Source organism: Perissodus microlepis, chromosome 16 (genome assembly GCF_051167445.1).
Source record: "Perissodus microlepis isolate ML-2025 ecotype Zambia chromosome 16, ASM5116744v1, whole genome shotgun sequence".
NCBI lineage: Eukaryota > Metazoa > Chordata > Actinopteri > Cichliformes > Cichlidae > Perissodus > Perissodus microlepis.
This window is the reverse complement of record NC_140476.1, coordinates 29,857,013-29,878,924: the sequence shown is the minus strand read 5'-3', so window position 1 is coordinate 29,878,924 and position 21,912 is coordinate 29,857,013. Positions and strand designations below refer to the sequence as shown.

Sequence of the window (21,912 nt, the reverse complement as noted above, 5' to 3'; positions counted from 1 at the left end):
TTAACTATAACATGTCGTCCGCATTTTAAATCCAAAACCAGACTTGACACACTGCTTATATAAAGCATTACATAAAACAATGAATCAACTCCCACAGATGAAACTATAAGTTAAACTGAATAAAGTAACTCAACCAGAACCGAAAGCTGCGTTCTCTTGTTTTACTCGAGGCTATTTTTGTAATATCATGTGTGAGAGCTCGTTTAAATTTAAAAAACGTGAAGTGTCTTTTTGGTAAAGCACACAGACGCTCATTCAGCGATATCTGCAAAGGTTATACAATATTATTGAGTTATATAAGTGAGCCACATAAAGGGCCAATAGGAGCTTGTCTCGTGTGTCACGTGTCGTCTTGCGTCTGCTTCGGCGAATTGTATGCGAAATCCCAAAGCAGAACCTTTAGCAGCTCAAAGCTAGCTGGCTAACAACCAAGATGGATTCCTTCGATGATAGCTTTGTTTTTGTTTGGGTTTCCTCGCCGTAAAAGACGAAGAAATGACTTTCGAGGTCGTGTAAATGCACATTTTGGGGGGATATCGGTTCGGAAAGAGTTCCGGAGTTTAACAAACTGCGAAGTGGCAGTATGTGTTGTCCAGTTAACCAGTAGTAACGTTAGCTGGCTCCCCGGACTTAACTGCTCCCGGGGTCTCTTATATAAACGCGGCCGATCAGCTGTGACTTCTTGGAGAAATTATGAGCTTGTGGGTCTGTGGCTAGCATTTATCCACTCTATATGGGACTTCTGTGGCTCGAAACCTGACCTTTATTGCGGATATTTACCATCATAACTACGAGTTAGAACGATCCATGGAAATTAAGCTGCTTATTTACTAAGCTCTTTGGTTTTTACCCACCGGTTCGTACCTAAACATGCCGTGGATTCATTTTGTGTGTGTGTGTTTTTTCTTCTTCTAAAGAAGTTTCTGTCTTTAGACGGGACATAAATAAAACTACCTCCGCGTTGTAAAGGGAGCGATGACGTCCTCGATACGCTGAAAGTTTTTGTAATAAATAACGCCGACCTTCAACCTCCAGGTGTTTGCAGTGAAACTACATCAGATACTGGGACTTATCGGGGACCAGCCATGCTACACAGGCGCCCTGTTTTATCTGGGTTGAGGTCTTATGGATCGGACTCATGGCCATCACTGAGAGTTGGACACAACTGGAAGTCTGGGTTGACACTTAAAAACGCAAAGATAGTGTGCAATAACTGGGGAAATGATTTCTTATGGTGGGGAGTTTGTGTGCTTGTGCCATGTTCTCAGTGATTCTCATAGTCTTCTAAGCGTCTGATTTTCCCGTCGGGAGAAGAAGATGGAGACCGGACTAAGGTCTCACCAGGGCGAAGCGTTCGTCCACCCGCTCTCCAATCCAGGAGCTGCGGGGATCTGCCCTGAAATGTTGGAGGTAGCAGAAGAGGCCAGCCGGGCCGGGGACTTCAACTTGGCCGTAGAGATCTATAGCTCCCAACTCGCAGATCTCCAGCAGCCTGACAGGGGCTTGTGTTTGAGGAAGGCCGACTCGCTATCCCGTGCCGGGCGGATATCTGAAGCGTTGGACTCGTACTGTACAGCGGCCAGCCTTGGCAAGCTGCGCCCGGAGGAGCTTCAACTCCTGGTGGAAACCATCGCCCGAACTCTGCGTGAGAAAGAGCTGGGCATCCACGCCACGGTAAACGGGAGCAATAAAAGCAGCAGCGGGGAAGACGGATTTCAAAATAGTGGGGAGTGTGAGGATGATGAAGCCCTGGACTTGTTTTCCTGTCATCTCTGCAAGTGTTTGCTCCACGAGCCTACAACCGTGGAGTGTGGACATACTTTCTGCAAACGCTGCACAGATGACGACTCTTTCACAAACTGTGTACACTGCAAACAAAATCTGAGCAGGAAAGAAGGACTGCCGAACGGCCGGAGAATAAACGTTGTACTCAGTGGCCTCTTGGACAAACTGTTTGCAACTGAGAGTAAAGCTAGGAAATTATGGATCGAAGGAGAGGATTCGTGGAAAAAGCAGAATCTTTTAGAGGCTCTGGAGAAATACAACGGAGCAGTGGATCTAGGTAAGACTGCACACAGCCACTACATGCGCACCGAGAGATAACCCTGTGCTAATTCCAGTGTTTAACTTGACAGATTGCAATTAAAAGTGTAATGTTTTTGTGCAATGACCTACTTTTTAAGTCTTAACTTCTCAGTGTCACCGATGAGGGGCGCCACTGCCTCCTATCTACTTGTGTCAAGCCAGCCTCCAATTCGAGACTTGCAGTCAAGCCAGCCTCCAGTTTGTTTTACGTTCCCTGTGTATTCAAAGTATTACGGGAATGGATGTGGAAACCGGATTTCAAAATAAAAGCCAATTTCGAGTGAATTAACAGATATGTTAAGAACATAATAACATACAATTTAGGCTTGTTTAAAAACTCTAATGTTAGATCTATATGACACAACATTGTACCCTAATAGCGCACTGTCAATATCAAGGCCATCTTATTTTAGATTTCAAAGTAAAAGCCCTGTGAATTTTCATTTTTGAACTACTCTTTCAATGACTTCAGAATGCTCTTAAAAGCAAAAGTCATATTTACAAAGACTAGTTGCATTTTATATCAACACTATCCAACCACAGAAATTTGAAATTGCCCATATTTGACTTACTCTTCTAACGATTTCAAAATGCTCTAAAAAGAAAAATTCTTGTTTCCACAGGATAATTTCACTCTGTATTTACAGTATAAAGCCCCACAGTGATACCATGTCAATATCAAGTCAGTCTGATTTTGCTTTTCAAAATAAAAGCCTTTTCAAATTGCCCATATATGACTTACTCTTGGAGCGAATTCAAAATGCTCTAAAATGGAAAATTGCTGTTCCCACAGCATAATTCCACTTTAGATCAACAGTATACAACCCCACAGTGATACCATATCAATATCAAATCAGTCTGATTTTGCCTTCCAAAATAAAAGACTTTTCAAATTGCCAAGATACGACCTACTCTTTTAAAGATTTCACAATGCTCTAAAAATGAAAATTGCTCTTTCCACAGGATAATTTCACCTTAGATCAACAGTATGCAACCTCACGATGTTACCATATCAATTTCAAGTAATTCTGATTTTGCCTTCCAAAATAATGGCCTGTTGAAAATGCCCATAATTTACCTAACTTTCAGTGATTTCAGAATGCTCTAAAAAGGAAGATTTCAGTTTCCACAGGGTAATTCCACTTTAGATCAACAGTATACAGCCCCACAGTGATACCATATCAATATCAAGTCAGTCTGATTTTGCTTTTCAAAATAAAAAAAGCCTTTTCAAATTGCCCATATATGACTTACTCTTGGAGCGAATTCAAAATGCTCTAAAATGGAAAATTGCTGTTCCCACAGCATAATTCCACTTTAGATCAACAGTATACAACCTCACGATGTTACCATGTCAATTTCAAGTCAGTCTGATTTTGCTCTTCAGAATAAAACCCCTTTCAATTTGCCCATATATGACTTACTCTTGGAGCGAATTCAAAATGCTCTAAAATGGAAAATTGCTCTTTCCACAGCATAATTCCACTTTAGATCAATAGTATCCAACCCCACGGTGATACCATATCAATATCAAATCAGTCTGATTTTGCCTTCCAAAATAAAAGACTTTTCAAATTGCCAAGATACGACCTACTCTTTTAAAGATTTCACAATGCTCTAAAATGGAAAATTGCTGTTTCCACAGGATAATTTCACTTTAGATCAACAGTATACAACCTCACGATGTTACCATATCAATTTTGAGTCAGGCTGATTTTGCTTTCCAGTATAAAAGACTTTTCAAATTGACCATAAAAGATATACTCTTTTAACGATTTCAAAATACTCTTAAATTGAAAGATGCTGTTTCCACAGGATAATTCCACTTTAGATCAACAGTATCCAACCCGACAGTAAAACCATGTAAATTTCAAGTTGGTCTGATTTTGCCTTTCAAATTAATGGCCCGTCGAATTTGTCCATATGTGATATACTCTTTCAATTATTTCAGAATGTTTTAAAAATGAAAATTGCTGTTTCCACGGGATAATTTCACTCAAGATCGACAGTGCACACTATCACGGTGATATCAAGTCAATTTGCCTTTCAAAGTAATGGTCCGTTGAAATTGTCCATGTATGACCCACTCTTTCACTGACTTCAGAATCCCATTAAAAGCAAAGTTGCTGTTTCCACAAGATCATTTCACTCTACATTGACAGTATACAACCCCACAGTTTTATCACGTCAGTATCGGAATTATAATTGTTCATTTGGTACTTTTAATAATTAAACGCGGATGCTGTTAACAGGACAATTACTGTTTCCACTAAGTAATTGGAGTTCATGCAAACCATACACAACCTCTACAGTGCTAACATCTCAATCTCAAATCAATCTCGTTTTGCATTTCAGAGTAAAAGCCTTTTGACTTTGTTTATAGCAGCTTCTCTTTCCACAACTTCAGAATGGCATTAAATGGAAAGTTCCAGCTTCTATGAATTAATACCAGTTTGTGCCAACACATATCATTGCATATAATCTAACAGTGGAGTTTGGAACAGTTTTTATAAAAAACCAGAGGTGCCAGACAATGCCTTTCGTACAAAAACAATAATTACAATAATTTTTCTGATCACAGACAAAAATTCCTAGCTCATCTGCCATTTGTATGAGAATTGAAAAGCCTGCATATAATTATCTGAATCCAGTTGCTCAAGGCAAGAAAAGGTCTCCCAGTCTTTAGATTCCTGCCCATTCCTGAGACACCTTACAATTGCAGTGTCACCTGAGTATTTCTGGATTTGGCAAGACTAAAGATATATATTTGAAGTCTGCTGTATACAATATGAAAAAAGTGGAGCCAGGACAATGCCTCTAGAGCCCCCATGCTGCTCAGTAATGTTCCAGAAATGCTGTTCCCCAACCTGACAAAGTTGTGTTTTCTGTCGAACCAACTCTGTTTTCTCTATATTCAAATTTTAACTTCGTGATCATATGCACTAGAGCTGTTTTAATAGCTAAAAATTTTACTTTACCATGTGCTTGGTTAGCACCGTTGCCTCACAGCAAGAAGGCCCTGAAAAGCAAAATCAGCCTGACTCAAAATTGATATGGTATCACAGTGGGGTTGGATACTTTTGATCTAACATGGATTCATCCTGTGGAAACAGCAAATTTCAATTTAAGAGCATTTCGAAATCATTAAAAGAGTAGGTCGTCTACGGGCAATTTGAAAAGACTTTTATTTTGGAAGGCAAAATCAGACTGACTTGATATTGATATGGTATCACTGTGGGGCTGTATACTGTTGATCTAAAGTGAAATTATCCTGTGGAAACAACATTTTTCATTTTTAGAGCATTGTGAAACCACTGAAAGTTTGGTCTTAAATGGGCAATTTCAACAGGCCATTAGTTTGGAAGGTAAAATCGGAATGACTTGATATTGATATGGTAACATCATGAGGTTGCATACTGTTGATCTAAGGTGAAATTATCCTGTGGAAACAGGATTTTTTCTATTTAGAGCATTTTGAAATTAAGTCATATTTGGGCAATTTCAAATTTCTGTGGTTGGATAGTGTTGATATAAAATGCAACTAGTCTTTGTAAATATGACTTTTGCTTTTAAGAGCATTCTGAAGTCATTGAAAGAGTAGTTCAAAAATGAAAATTCACAGGGCTTTTACTTTGAAATCCAAAAGGAGATGGCTTTAATATTGACATGTTGCTACTAGAATACTAGGGTATGTCATTTGTATCCAATATTAGAGTTTGCAAACAAGACTAATTGATATTTGTGAATGTGCTCTTAATTTACTGGAAGTTGGCTTTTATTTTGAAATCAGATTTCAACATCTTTTGCCATAATACTTTGAATACACAGGGAACGTAAAACAAAGTGGAGGCTGGCTTGACTGCAATGCTGGAATTGGAGGCTGGCTTGACACCAGTTCCTATCTGGATTGTACCGAGGTGTGGTGTTACGTGACGTGCCGTCCCTCTTTACAAAAGCAGTACACAGCCTACCCGTGCACGTAAAGAAACAGGAAAGCGGTGGTTTAATGCTGCTTTTCTCTTTATACTTGGCAGGGCTGTGCTGTTTTCACAGAGCTGCAGAGGGGACGTCTCTATGTAGTTCTCTGGACTTGATGCCTCACTTAGTTTTTCCACTGTTATGTGATCTCCGTTATGTAAACTGAAAATTTTATTTGCTCAGTCGCTACTGTATGAATACATTCATCAGATTTGTCTGGCCGGGTTGGGCCAGTGTCCTTCTAGAAGAAGGCCATCGTATTGTCTCTGGTTTGACATAACCCTTAACTCCTCCCCTTATGTATGGTGTTGGATAAGCAGTGTTGGGTAACGTTTGGGTGAACGGTAGTTGGTCATTAATTGTACTTAAACAGAAAAACAACAGCCTATTTTAACACCGTCATTTGCTTCATGTTTATTTATTTATTCATTTATTTTATTTATTTATTTTTCTGGTAACTTTAAGGACAAATTGTCCTAAACATTATAAAACGGAGTGCTCTGTTATGTTGGCACATTACATAAAGGCAGCCAGTGTGTTTCATTAATCATGGGCCATGGCAAGATCATGTTGCACAGTTTGAATCCTCAGAAAGTTAAAACTGACTCCTCCTTCCCCTCCCACATCTGGCCTACTTATTAAAGCAGCTTTTAATTGTAATTCTTTTTTCAGACTCCTCTTTGGTTTTCTTTGCTGTTCTCGCTTTAATGTCATTTTATAAAACTGATCAGCCTGATTTAGCTGAAAATTCCGAAATCACAGTTCAGATAAAAGGACTATGCACCATCCCTGTGGCATCCTTTCAGGCATTTCTCTCCCCAGATCAATACTGATTCATGCCTTCTGTCTTGTGAATGACTCTGGGTGATGGGAGGACAGAGTGCTTTCACAGTTTTGTCACTGCCAGCCAGTGTTTTCCCAACAAAGACAGCAGGAGGCCGTCTGGTATCTGTCATTTGGATTGCATGTAATTGAATTATAAATTTAGCAGATAATGTGTGGTGTGCAGGGGGTATGGCATGTAAAGCATAGTCTTACATTTTTGCAAATGGTCTCCATCTGTGTAAAGAGATGGAGAAAATGCAGTCAGATAAATGATGAGAAGTCTCAAAAAATGTTATTAGTTGCGGTTTTTATGGTAACGGAGCCATGTAGTTCGTTCTATACTATACTTTCCCCCAACTATTATGTCCCACACATTGATGATAGGCTGGTCCTCTTGTTTGTTTACTGTCATGCTTTGGTTGATTGTCCTGATCCTGTGGGCAAAGTTTGCCCAAGAGGTTCAGACACCAGATTTCTGAACCCCTTATTAAGCTGCACGGATATTGTAGAAACTGCGTTGCTTTTTCTGCACTGAAACATTGGCTCTGTTGTGTACACATACACACACTTAGTAATGAAACTAACACTAGAAGACGGTGGCAACTGAGCATCTAAACTTCTGCAAACTTTTCTTCCTGTTTCTTTACAACCATGTGCCATTTTTAGCTGTTCCACGAATGTCTTTGTTTCGTTATGAATACCTGTTCAACTTGTATATTATGTTATGAACTAACTATCAGGTCGCTTTGAAATCTTAGATGACAGCGAGTTTTATTTCGCTTATTGAACAACTAAAAGCCATGCAGACAAAGTGGGTTAAATATACTTTAGGCTGGAACTTTTTCATCCTTATCAAAGAAACCAGTGATGACAGTTTGGTTAAGTAACGCACGACAAGTCCAACTTGGGTACAATGTGTACTTTATCTGATCATTAGTAAAGTGCATAATTTGCGTACGTGATGCATGAAGCAGTGTGTTTATGTAGGCATGCATTCCAAGCAGATGAGACTAAATGTTAATGTCCGCTGGTGTGGCTGATGTCAGTTATTAGAGTTGCGACATAAGTTACATGGTGTTCTAACACGTGTAACTGGTCTCATGCCACATGTTACATTATTGCCCTACTTCTGCTAGACCTAGAAAAACCAGTCTGTTGCCCGGAGACCTATCCAATGAACTGATGTCTGTTCATCCCTGTGTATACAGTGCCCTCTTCAGGCAGACTGTTGCATCAACGGGCTGAGTTGCACCTGGAGATGCAGAATTTCAGCCAGGCAGTGCAGGATGCCAGCAGTCTCTGCTGGCTAAAAACCCTGTGGACAGAGGTAAGATGAAAAATTTGAACTGGGGAAAAGTTTGAAGTGATTTATAGGAGAAAATTAAATGTACCTGAGTGAGAATAAAGACCAAGACAAAAGATAATGGTCACATTTCATATTAAGTGCTGCAGCATTCAGTAGTTGTCACTGAGAGTCCAGCTGCTCAAATGTGACCAAAGTTGCAAAAACAAACTTATATTTGCTATTTCATGCTGTCAATCCCTTTTTATACATTCTCATTGTTGTTAGTTATTGTGTAACCTTTTGGTCACAAGCATCACTCCAAACAGTCAGGCCTCTTATGATGAAATACAAATGGGCAAATTCTGGATAAGAAGCCAGCAAGATTGCAGTATTTCAATGTTTGTTGCAATTTGCTAAGCTACAATTATTATACAAATGCTCACATATTCAGCTGTGACTTTGTGGTTCCTGTTCGAGGTTTGGCTTCAGTAACGTGCAGCACATCTGTTAGAAACTGCAGGGCACAGAAATCATTTTCTAAAATGGCATTTTTCTATTTGTCTTATTAACATGTGGAACTACTAGTTTACAGAACTCAAACTAGAGCCTGATTGAGATCATTATAAACTTAAACTAAAACAGTTTTTAAAGATGAATTGGACGTGCAGTCTTGCTTCTTTTATTTTACCTTACTTTATTATACTGCAGTCTCTGCCCTGTGCTGTTGGTGTCTATAATTTGTTGTTTAAGTTTTGTTTTGTGTAGTTATTTTGTGTGTGTGTGTGTGTGTGTGTGTGTGTGTGTGTGTGTGTGTGTGTGTGTGTGTGTGTGTGTGTGTGTGTGTGTGTGTGTGTGTGTGTGTGTGTGTGTGTGTGTGTGTGTGTGTGTGTGTGTGTGTTAAAAGCCCATCTAGGAACAGGTAATGCAAACTAGCTTAGGTTATAAATGCTGTGGTGTGTGGCATGGTTTGCTTAACCTACTTCTCTGTATAAAAATAAACCGTGAATAAATATTCTGCTTCCTGTATTACCAGTCATTATTTCTGGCAATAAAAAGATGCTGAAACTAATAATGGTACAATGATGTTCTTGACCTTCTGTGACATGCAGGTTCTCTGCCATAGTCAGATAGCCTGGACCAGTGTCTATCCACTCAACACACATTATCATGTGGTCACATTTTTAGAATTTGCATGTCACAAGGAGGAAAAAATGTTCCTTTTTATTACTTTATTCAAGGGGTCAGTGCGTGTACCAGTAATAGTTGTGTATCTGGGTAACAAATTCTCTAAACTGTAAATTTCAAAACGTCATAAAGGAGGGACATTTGGTTTAATCTTGTTATTAATAGAAATGTCATTATCACAGCCCATGCCTCAAAAATCAAACACAAGTTTTCTGTCATTTTTAGGCTCACTATCTGAAAGCTACAGCACTGAGTAAAGCAGGCCGGAACGATGAAGCCTTACAAGAGTATTTCGTGTGTGTGGCACTAAAGCCCGACTGGGCCAAAGTGAAACTGGAAGCTCAGAAGGTAAGACAGAACCATTTGTTGGTGTGAAATATGTAATTTGATACAGACTAAAACATGTCATAATTCTTAGAACCTCTTAAACTATAGTCGGGTAAGCTTTTAAATAAACTTGCATGTCTGGGGGGGATGAGAGGAAACTGGGGATCCTGGAGAAAACTGGCACAGGGAGATCATGCTGTGAGACAACGGCGCTAACCATGCGCTGCCCACATAACTGCGTGATAGAATAATTAGTTTTGCTGATTCTCAATTTTGCAGCTGAAAGAAGGTTTCTCATTTGTAAATGCTGCTATTGCCAGTGTCATTACAAAGCCTCTCTGTATGTGGCTCTACCCTTTAAAGGAAATGGGAATAATATAGATTTTGTTCAAAATATGATTTAAGAAAGTGTAAGTGCTTTAAGTTAAAGCCTTCTGCTTTCTTCAGTTTTCCTGAGAGTGATATAAATGGGGAGTGCAAATGAGTATACAGCTGTCTTTGATCCTGTTTTTGGCGACTTTCTTGTGGTAAATTTTCCTGTGCTTACTTCTTTGCGATTGTTAATTAGCCACCTGTTTTGTTTCACCTTGAAGGTCCTGGGCGAGCTGTTCTCCTCTGTATTTGAGAACGAGGATCTTCCAACGCCGTTGCACCCTCTGCAAGGAGGCCTGGCTACGCGTCTCATCAAACCTCCTGCCTTGCTCAGTTCCCTGAGGCCACTTCCACAGAAACCAGGCTCATCCTCCTCACAGGTAACTGTATATGTATAAGAATCTGCCAAATCAAAGTACTCGCTGCGGTTGGCGCTTGTGAATAAGGAAGAAGGAAAAAAAGTAGCTATTTATAAGGTGTTTGACTGTATCTTGATACATGGATGTACAAGTGGTCTTAACAAATACATCTGTTGCAACCAACCCCAAAACTACTCGAGTGAGAGTTGTTGTAGTAGCATCTAATACTGTCTATAATTCTGAATATGTATAGATCTTCCACAAAGGCGCTTTTGAACTAATCATACTTTTTCTTTTTCTTTTTTCTTTTTTTTTTTTTTAATCCACCTGATATGCTAACGTATTTTTCCGTCTATGTGTTTGTGTTTCCAGGACTCAGAGTTCACTGTGACTAAAAGCCCTCCAGTGGACGACTCATCCTCCAGACTCTGTGCTCTGTCTGCTGGTAAATCGGACCCTTCTCCAGGGGAGGGCAGCACAAAGAGCCTGGCTGATGTTTTGGCTGCACTGCCAGCACCCCCTGGTGGCCTTAAGAGGAAACACAAGAGTGATGAACTTTCAGCAACCTTCAGCCCTCCCTCTAAACTTCTCAGAGCTGGTATGAAACCAAAATAATTCAGTTAAATATAATTTTATTTCTTTACATTAACCCCTGTAGTGGAAAAGGGTAAAATGTAGATATTTTTGGTAGGGTTGTTTTATCATCATTGGCACTCCATATTCAATTAGGATGCTTAAAGTTGCAAAAGAAATGGAACATAGTACCAGGAATTACTCCATTCGGAGAATGAGTGTATCCTTCAGTTGATGGAAATGCTGCTCTTTGGCTCAAACAGTGCTGCATTATCACATGCTCTCCCTTTCATGATTTGAACCACAGTTGATGTTCATTGCCATAAACACTGAACCACTGCTAAACTGCAGTGACCCAATTCTGTTGTTACTTACCATTTGCTCATTCTCCTCTTTGCTATCATTATTGCAAAATGAATGTATTCTACCCTTTTTCACAAGGATCCAGTTGATAATGACCTTGCATCGATAATATCAAATCTTGCCAATTTGACAGGACAAAAATACAGTATGTGTAGGAAAAGAAAATGGATTTAACAGACTGACAAAAAGCCTGCTAACTGCAAATTACACTGAGGTAAAATTAAACAAGGTAACAGGATCAGCAACAGACTGATGAGTTATATTATGTTTTTCTTATTGTTATATTGATCATGGATTAGGACAGCAGGTTGCTGGCATTTTGTTTCTTCTCCCTCTTTTCTGAGCAGTGCAGAGGCGTTAAATTTGAACGTACACTGAGAAATCCTTAGTCGTCACATCTGTCCAGAAAATTTGCGAAAAGCTGTTTTCTATTTCAAGTGTAACAGCAAAATACGAGGGCGTAATTTTACCCAAATCTTGGCTGCATAATGAAAGGAAAATGAGTCACAGTCATGTAATTTTCCAAATAGCATTAGCATGTAGTGTTACTATTTAAAACGAGATCTGTGTCAAGAAAATGAAAAGCGGATGTTCAGAATGTAGGTCACGCAAATCAGGTTCGTTAGGTAATGGACTAGAAAGCTATGGCGGTCTTGAACGTTAAGATACTCATTCATCATCAGCCACGCACAGCTGTTCCATGAGGCTCACATGTATCTACAGATACCTGCGTTACTATGCAGTATAGCTTATCTAGATGGGTATTTTATTAAATCCTCATATTTGGTGCAATATCCCCAAAACACACACATCTTGCAGGGGTATATTGAATTGATGACAGCTTTATGATATGGGATTTATGGTGTGTACGATTAGGTTGGATGCTTACATAATCATTATACAACACCACAGCTGAGAAATTCCTCAGAGGGAGTTTTTTGGACATATAATCACTATTAAACAGTATTTTCTGTTGCACAGTTCTTTTCTACACAGCGTTTTACACGTTTGAGTTCATTAACATTTTCACAGTGTCTGATTGTCCTGCAGAATTAGTTTCAGCATAACACTTGCCTCTGAGCGTACCATTTAAGACACATTAGACATGCAGCGTGTTAACACTAATGATTTGCCTACTGCTGTGAGGAGATTGGCTTCAAAATAAGTGTCTCTTTGTCTCAGTTCTTCATATAGCAGGAGTGCATTGTGTTTGCTCTTGGTAACAACAGAGTTTTTTTCCTCTCTTCTTGAGATGTTTTAGTTTTGGTGTTAGCAGAAGCTGCTCTAGAGGGTATGATGATGGTGGACTGCAGCTGTTCTGTTTACCAGCCACGGGCCGTTCTTATTCAGTAGATGAGGCATTAAATTTGATTGGCTCATTTAGAAACAGTTTCTCATCTCTGCAGAAATAAGTTTTGGTCTTTTAGTTATGTTAGAAAACAATGAAAAGCAAATTTTGCATTTTCCATATTAATTAAAATGATTTCAATGAATCATTTTATTCCACTACTGAAGAAAACTCCCGAGCCTACTTTTGCCAACAATACAGACGTTAATGTTTGTACTTGATGTGCTGCTGAGGTAAAGAGGAATCTTGCTTTGCTCAAACTTGTGCTGAGGATGATAATTTATTGTGCAGATGAGGGGGAGATCCGTCAGACCACTGCTGCTTGTGGAGGGAGATCAGTTCCTGCTGAGCTGTTGGACAGTGGAGACCTGGAGTGTTCACTCTGCATGAGGTAAGCTCACCCAGTTCAGTTTCAGCATTTGCAGCTTAAGACCTGTTAAATTAGTGTGTGCAAGTTTGTCATGTTGGCATTCTGCTGGGTGCTTTTGCTCATTTATGTCCAGATTGTTTTACGAGCCTGTGGCCACTCCCTGTGGTCACACCTTCTGCCTCAAATGTCTGGAACGCTGTCTGGACCACAATCCCAACTGTCCTCTGTGCAAGGAGAATCTGTCTGAGGTACACTTGTTCATAGAGGGTAGTGATGTCAGTGTGACTCCTGTTTAGTGTTTTCTTTTCTGTGTTCATAATGTTTAATGTAGCATGTGTTGTAAATGTGATGGAAGGTGTTTTGAACTGTCGATTAGACAAAAAAATGCAGGTTTCACTCATTCAGGAAAAGAATGAATGAATAAAATCTTTAATAATAAATTGACAGTAATATTTTTCTTTGTAATGCTCATGTGCAGGCAAATGTGCTATTGTGTATTTTTACAGTATCTAGCTAGCAGGGGTTACAACAAGACCCTGCTGATGGAGGAAGTCCTGCAGCGTTACCTAGGAGATGAGCTGGCAGAGAGGAAGAAAATCCATGAAGAGGAGATGAAAGAGCTTTCCAAGTCAGTTTTACTAACACACCCGTGCACACATTCACGATTGTTCTAGAAAGTCCTTCAAACCTATTGATTATTCAAACACACACACAAAAAGTAACAATTTCTTCACTGTGTCTCTTGCAGTCTAAACCAGGAAGTGCCCATCTTTGTGTGTACCATGGCCTTCCCCACCATCCCCTGCCCTCTGCACGTATTTGAGCCACGCTACCGCCTGATGATTCGCCGCTCAATGGAAACTGGTACCAAGCAGTTTGGCATGTGCATCGCTGATGAGCTCAAAGGCTTTGCTGACTATGGCTGTATGCTGCAGGTATTTCTTTCTTCACAGATTTTCTTGTGCGTCCCTGTGAGCAGTCAGATAGAAATCATATCAGTGCTGATATGAAATACTGTGTTTCAGGTGCGAGACGTGAAGTTCTTTCCCGATGGCCGTTCAGTGGTTGACACCATTGGCGTGTCACGGTTCAAGGTCCTCAGCCACGGCCAGAGAGATGGTTACAACACTGCTAAGATTGAGTACCTGGAAGACAAGAAGGTGGGCGTGAGGAGCGATGTGCTGATGTTCTGTCAGTAGAACCATTTCAGATACTTTACATCACACTACTGACAATCAGAGTGGCACAAAGCAGAGCTCGGGGGGGTTTTGCCTGTCACTGTTCAGCAGTGCAAAGAAAAACAAACCTGAGTCTCTGCTAGTGTGCCACTGGCAAATGTAGTCCTTTCATATGAAAGGAAAAAAAAACATGTCATTGTTTTTTTTCTAAAACACATATAAAATATGTCTGTCTGATCAGGTGGAGGGGCAAGAGCTAACAGAGCTTCTGAAGCTGCACGACTCGGTGTATGATCAGGCCAACGGCTGGTTCACATCTCTGAAAGACAACATGAAGAGTCAGATACTCAGCCACTTTGGACACCTTCCCAGCAAAGACCCGGACCCACAGGTCTGAAAGTGTAGTGTTGACTCACGGATTTTCATTTATAAATAAAGGCGTAGTTTGATAAACACCTTGTGATGGCAGGAAAGAAAGAAAATCAGCAACATCTCAGGAATAGTCACAGAAAATTCTTTTTGCTCTTGAATGGATGTGTGCATTTCATATTCGGCAAGGTTCTCAGTGTTTGCATGCTTTTTAATACCCCACATGAGTAACTGTTTTGGCTGCAGATGGCAAAATAGAAAAGCTGTGTGTTTTAAAACAAAGAGTTGTCTTCTAAAGTCACATAAAATGACTCCATTAGAAAACTAGGGCTTTGCTAAGTCATGTGACCACTGAAGGTTTTTCTAATCAGTGTAAACTGTTTCTAAATTGAACAAATCTTTGTTGCAGGCCAGTCCCAGTGGTCCAGCCTGGTCCTGGTGGCTGCTCGCTGTTCTTCCCTTGGAAAACCGTGCCCAGCTCACAATCCTGGCCATGACCTCCCTCAAGGATCGCCTCATTGCCATCCGAAGAGTCCTCATCTTTGTCACTCGCAAGAGGCCACGGTGATGGAGGAGCTGCTTGGAAGAACCGCTCTGGCATCTATGCAGTTCAGAAACGTGTTCGGTCATTCGTCGGGTCGCTCCTTGACTGATTCACTTTGTGCGTGTTTACTCGTTCATTCTCTCTTCTACTGCGTGGTTAGTTTATTCTCAGATGCTCATTCCTGTGTCACGTAGCCCTCCCGAACGCCTGTGTCAGTTCTGCTGAGAGTATCAGATGGGTTACAGCGCTGGCATGAAGGTGTTCCTGCTTTCTTTCTTTATCCAGCATCTCCCAACCAGCTTCACTACTCATGAGTGAACCCGACCACAACACACTTCTAAACCAGTGATCTTTGATGTGGCGTTCTCAGTCTTGTAGGAGGAAAAATCAATCGAGCTGAGTAGGAATGCTTTCATTATGGTCAACACGGACTCTCTCTATGAAGGAACAAAAACCTTTTCTCACGTAAGCAGTGTGTTCAGGTTCAAGAGGATTTTTTCCTATACATTTTAAGCAGTGTTTAACAAAATGGGAACAGAGCTGTGCAGTCTTCAGGATTCACAACTGGGAACCAAAAAACAAACGAACCCAGCGATGTGTGAAGAAAAAAATGCAAAAATACTGCATGATGGCAGCACATGTGAATGTACTGGCCAGGCTGTAGGTTGTAGATATTTTTTCCTCCCCCAAGACTACACATACAGAATCGGCTTTTTGTTTTCTTTATATTATACAGATTTCATCAGGCTCGCTTGTGACATTTAGGACCACACTCCTACAATGCAGTATTTATCATGAAAGGTGTAGCTTATTTTCTAAAGAAGACAGCATGGTGGACGAGGAACAACTCGGGCAGACCAACACCCCAAAAAGGCGGAAAAAAGGAGGAGATACAAATCCACACTTCCTGTCAGAGTTTTCAGAATAAAATCAGTGTGCATTACATTTATAATTTGGCCATTTACCCTGGAGTTAAATTACTCTGGAGTCAGATTCAGCGTTGTGATTCCATCCACTCTTCAATAAAAAGACAGATACAGGTGTTTCTGCCAGGTTGCCCGGCCCACTTGGTAAGGATTAAATAAATAAATAAATAAATAAAGCGGACAAGCAGCTGATGCCTCGCTTGAAATCTTCCTGAGCCGAAACTCTGGTGCATAAACCTCAGATTGTGTGAAAGGAAGGAATGAATGCCATGAAAGCCTTTGTGTTGAGACTGTGATTTCACTCATGCTAACACTAAAAACTGAAGAGCAATTGAGCATAAGACTAAAGCTTAAACCTCCATCACTCAAGTTGTGCTAGCGTTTAGGAAAGAGCAGATAACAATGCATCCTGACAATGCTGATCTGGATATTTTATTTTTAATGTCCTAAATGTAGCATATCTTTGGGACTTCAAGTACAGATGTAGTTATAGGGGCTGATTGTGTATTTTTATGTTTGTTTCTCTCACTCTGCTATGCCCTTAGGTGTACGTATATGTTCAAATTTAATTTGGGTGAATTTCTGTGTATAATTGTAACTCTAAGGCCTTTTTAATGTTTTATTTAAGGAACGTTTCAACAATCTTTCTCTCTCATCCTCTTCCTGTTCATTTACATGCACACTGTAATGGAATTCCTGGATTTTTCTAATGAGCAGTTGGATATGTTGATATGAAATCACCCAAGCACTTTATATGTATCTCTGATGCCTGACAGACATGTCGATGTGAACATTTGCAAAGAGTTAATTTTTTTTTTTCTTCTTTTGTAAACGTTTTTGCTGCTACAGATCTGTTTCTGTTGGCACTTGGCATCAACAGTTGTTGATTTAAAAATCCTAAAATCGGCACACAATAATGATCCTGTAAGCCAAATTTGCATAATGTTTAAAGTTTTTGTTTGTCTTTTTTGGTTTGTTTTGTTTTTAAATTGGCCTTGAGTTTCTTTGTATCTGGTAGTTAAATTTGGGTTTCTACCCACAATTTCAAGCTCTCACAGTGTCTGTTAGCAATAACATATGAAGCATGCCAAAAAGGGGGTAAGAAAACAAGAGCAATGGAGGTTTTAAAAATTCATGACATAATTTTGCACATGTGGATTTTCTTAGTGAGAAAATGAATGTAAATGAGAAAATTCTACTTAAATGTCTGAAAGGAGATTTCTATATATTTATCCTACGGATGGAATTCAGCAGTTGTCAATAATAAAGAGCGTCCTGAGTCTCTTTATGCAGACTTTTAAGCAGATTAGGTTGTGGCTATAATTACATTGTTAGTGTGCATATAAATGCATATTCTCTCTGTGTTGCCGTTTCCTTTTCAAATGTTTGTGACTCCACTGCAGTCACGTGCTCTCTGCATGGGAGCAGTGTTCACAATGTGCTGCATTTCCCTGGCGTATTTGTAAAGGGAGCTCTTATACCTATTTTTTATTGCAAATAAAGGAAAGCACATTCAATCGTGTCCACCTGTTTTGTAGCCGTTTCTGAGTTTGTTATCTCGTAAAAGTATGGTAGATAGGCATGAAGTGTATGTACGCCTACAATGGTGATTTTTTTTTTTTTTTTTTTTTTTTTTTTTTTTTTTTTTTTTTTTCTGCTTGATATTATCAGTTGTCATATAAGATGTGGCCTATATGATGGTTAACAGCCAGGCAACAACCATGGATGTTGCAAGTATGTTGTTTATACAGTCATGATGAAAAGCGAGTACACCATTTTTTAGGTATAAGGTTTTATCAGGGAACGGTTAGGGAACTAAAAGAGAAAAATTATTCATGAATGAATAAAATTGAAACCATTGAAGATGTTTGACCGCCTTCCCAGGAGTGGGCATCCCGGCAACTTCACCCCAATGTCAGATCATGCAATGCTCAGAGAAACTGCAAAACACAGAAGCGCTACCCAGAATCTCAGACTCTACAGGCCTCCGCAGTTTGCATGTTAAAGTTTATGGCAGTACAATTAGGAAAAAGACTGAACAAGTATGGCTTTTTTGGAAAGATTGCCAAAAGAAAGCCTCTTCTCTCTAAATAGAAGGTGGCAGCACAGCTAATGTTTGCAAAGTCGCATCTCAACAAACCTCAAGACTTCTGTCCGGAAGTTCTTTGTGCATCTGCAGGATGCACTTACTGATTCTTAACTAAATCCAGAATCCAAAATTCTTCCACAATTCACAAGTCATTAAGAACATTTCAAGTTTTTGCCTTTAAAGGTGGCTCTACATTGGCTTCTGGGATGTGCTTAGTTTTTCACACACTGCCTTTGCATCTTGGTTCATTTTTTTGTTAAATAAATGACATGATGTAATATGACATGTGCTCTTGTTCATATGAAGATGACCTAATTTCAACTCCTACGAACAAGATCATTTTTGTATTATGCCCTGATATTTAAAACCTTAGAGGGTGTAGTTTATCTGTACTTTATCCCATTAGGTTCCTGAGAATCCCCGTTTCTAGTTGTAACAGGGAATGAGGCCTGACACATCCAATGTGAGCTCCTCAGGCTAGGCAAGGAGAGAGGGAACATGCTGGTGTGGTGCCGCCTTCCTGCTCCCTCAGTGAGACTGCAGATTTGGCTCACTCAATCCAAACAACAAGCATCTACCTGTTTCATTCTCCTCTTAAGCTCCACTGGTGTTTTATATAGTCTGTACAATGTGACTGTCACTGGGCAAAATGAATTGTGGATGTGCTTGGCTCTAGCAGCTGTGCGCCACAGGGGGGCAGTGTTTGTTGGAAGATAGCAGGTGAGCTGAATCATGGGTGCATTGAGTTCATACAGGCCTCCAGCTGAGAGGAGGCAGAAGAATATGGTAACATCATCATCACATCCATGTAGAACATCCATCATGTTCTGACACGTCTTTGATGTTACACAAAGTGCGTGTTGTCAACATTACAAAAGCATCATGACAGCACTGCCATCTGATAAACAGCATCGTTTACAACCACACAAATAACCACAGTATGCACACAGATTTTGGTATTTTCAAGAGATGTGGATGAACTTCATTTTCAGTCTTTCTCTTGTGTCATCTTCAGGACAAAGGGATCAAAAGTGCACATCATACAGATCATCATACAGAGACTGAACACACACATAGTGATTCCTTTAAAGGAAAAATAAAGTGCAGCATTTTAGAAGAAAATTAGCTGTTCCGCCTGTTCTCTGTCAGAAAACATAAATATGCTTAGCCTAGTGACATTTGTCCAGATATGTAATTTCTGCCTCCTGTTTTCTAGGTTCAAAGAGCACGAGGTGTTTTTTCTTCCCACCCCAGGCATCTTTTTCATTCATACACCAACAGGCCTTTAGTGGTGGGAAGCCATACTAGCATTGCCAACAGTTACATGTCCTGCTTCAGGTAATCAGTGGGACTGAGGCCTAGGCTGAGGTAAAACTAGTCACTGTCAATCCTGCTTTTACCATTGAATGCAACGAAATGGCAAATCTTGCAAATTCAGCTTCATCGACATGCTGACATGCAGTTACACATCACAACTTCAACGGCACAGAGGATGAAGGAGGAAGCTGTGGTAGATCAAACACAAGCAGAGTGTTAGCTCAGTGTTTGACCCATCCGGGTTATGGTTAGGTTTAGGGTAAGAGTCAGGCTTAGGCATTCATCTTTGATTATTAGGGTTAGGGTAAGCGGCTAAGGAAAGCATTATGCCAATGGGAGGTCCCCACAAAGATAGCAAACCAGACATTTGTGTGTGCCATTATGTACATAAAATGTAACAGACAAGTTTAAAAATATCAGTGTGATGATTGGTGTTAAAGATATTTAATAGCTAATGCTCCGTGAATGGACTCATGGTTATGCCTCACCCAATAATAAAACTATAGTTAAAACTGTTCAGGCTAAAACTTAGATCTTGTCACGGTTTGGCATGGCAGACCGTGGGGATATGGGGAATGAGGACCCAGGCGCGGTGCTCTGTGTATAAACAGTGCGTTTATTTACAGTGATGGAAAAACATGACAATAAATCCCGTGCTCTCCCGACTCCCGTGACGTGTCCTCTTCCCAGTGTTCGTGCTCCTGTCTCCGCTTCTCCGTGATGAGCACCCCGTGCTCGCTGCCCTCTCATCTCCCGCTACTCCTGGGGACATAAGAGAGAGGCAGCTGTCAGACACACAATAATGCAGGAGACTCAAACTAAGAACTGGTTGAGAGACTAACGTGAAGCCACGCAATGATCCAGCATCGGAGAGAGCTCCACCACACTCTCAAGTAGCTCCTCCGACGAGGCCTGATCAGCTGCAGGTGTGTCACGGTCTTCAGGTGTGGCCAATCACCTGCCAGGGCCACACACACACACACACACCTACATGCACATATGTCTACAAGCAGGGAGAACTAGGGACAGCAATACAAAATACATAAATTATAATATTAGTCCATAACTGCTCAGGGTCCTGGGTCGCTCAGACCCAGGACCCTGACAGATCTTTTAAAAAGCGACATACACACACAAAAGGAAAATATCTGGATCAAAGCCTTTTCTGTAATCCAGCTCTTAGTCTCTGTTTGACCTGATTAACAGCCACGGTTGTTGAGTCACTGTGTGTGAGTACCATCTGATGACATTAGAAATGCAAACATGAATGTCCAGTGACAAAAGCCACTTCCTCCACCTCCAAGGTGTGGATCAGTGGCAGTGGGTGTGTTTGTCACAGGGATTAAATGGTATTATTTGTTATTTCAGGTTCAGCCCGGTCGTGCGCGTTGTTAGAAACTTCTCCTTCTGACTTCCCCTCCACGGCGCTGTTTTTGATTTCATCATTATGTTGCGTAGCAAGACAAAACTCAGATACAGATGATACAGATGAGTAACCTGACACATGGAAAATTACCTTGTGAGAAGAGCTTGCTAAAAAAGCACACAGACACACGTCTTTGATGCGATCTGACAAGCTCTTTGGTGAAGAACCATCTGAGATAAACATGCATTATGAAAACCTAAGAGAGAAAGCCGGAAAAGAAAATACTTGCAAATGGGCAAACACTGAGGAGCCGAGCTTCAGCAAACACTGAGCGGTGCCCTCCATGAGTCACTCTGGGCAGGCTCATGAAGAGTCTGAGTATGTTTTCCAGGTCTAGAATAAACTAAGCAGCCTAATTTACATGTCCAGCCTGGAATCTCCAAAATATCCCGTCTATAGATAACACATGAAAGCAGGGCACACCCAGCGGTTGATACTTTGATGTCTTTGGGTCATCCCCCTTCATCACCTTCAAAGGAAAGACTCAATCAAGCGGGCAAGACCATAAGTTTTAGGGCACAGTGCAAAATTATTTTTATCCCCAACAGGATGTGAAACAGCAGCTCATATGACCCAATTCTTGCCTTCTGATGTCTTCATACTTTGTCCTTGCTACTCCATTATGTTCCTTCCCATGTAGTCCTTTTCCCCCCAAATGTAATTGTTGTAAAAATCTGTGAGCCTCATTTTCTTATAATGATGCAATCAAAGTTGTGTTTTTTGCTTTTTTATTTAAAGTGCCCCTTTTCACAATGGAAAACATGATACTGAAGGTATGTTTGTATATGTTAACTTGTACTCCAGATTCCTGTGGTTTAGTTCCATGTGGGCTAACTGATGTTCTTTTTTTCTTTGTTTTCCTTTTTTTTTTTGGTGTACGTGGATTGACAGTTCAAAGTGAGCGAGGCAAAGCTTTAGCATCTGGATTACCAGAGAAATGTAGCATAGGGATGGACATGGATATAGAAAAGAGAACAAAAATAACAAACAAAC

The 21,912-nt window shown here is 40.4% G+C and overlaps 1 protein-coding gene across 1 annotated transcript; it reads left to right on the top strand.

The window, feature by feature from the left end:
• The first annotated feature begins 368 nt into the window (after window positions 1-368).
• Window positions 369-17,609, top strand: lonrf2 (LON peptidase N-terminal domain and ring finger 2). Its single transcript, XM_084907773.1, has 12 exons — window positions 369-2,062; window positions 8,097-8,215; window positions 9,584-9,706; window positions 10,279-10,437; window positions 10,789-11,014; window positions 12,992-13,091; window positions 13,204-13,318; window positions 13,577-13,698; window positions 13,819-14,005; window positions 14,096-14,230; window positions 14,490-14,639; window positions 15,027-17,609. Exons 1-12 carry the CDS (start codon window positions 1,318-1,320, stop codon window positions 15,183-15,185), a joined length of 2,340 nt encoding a protein of 779 aa, XP_084763899.1. The 5' UTR covers window positions 369-1,317; the 3' UTR covers window positions 15,186-17,609.
• The last annotated feature ends 4,303 nt before the right edge of the window (window positions 17,610-21,912 follow it).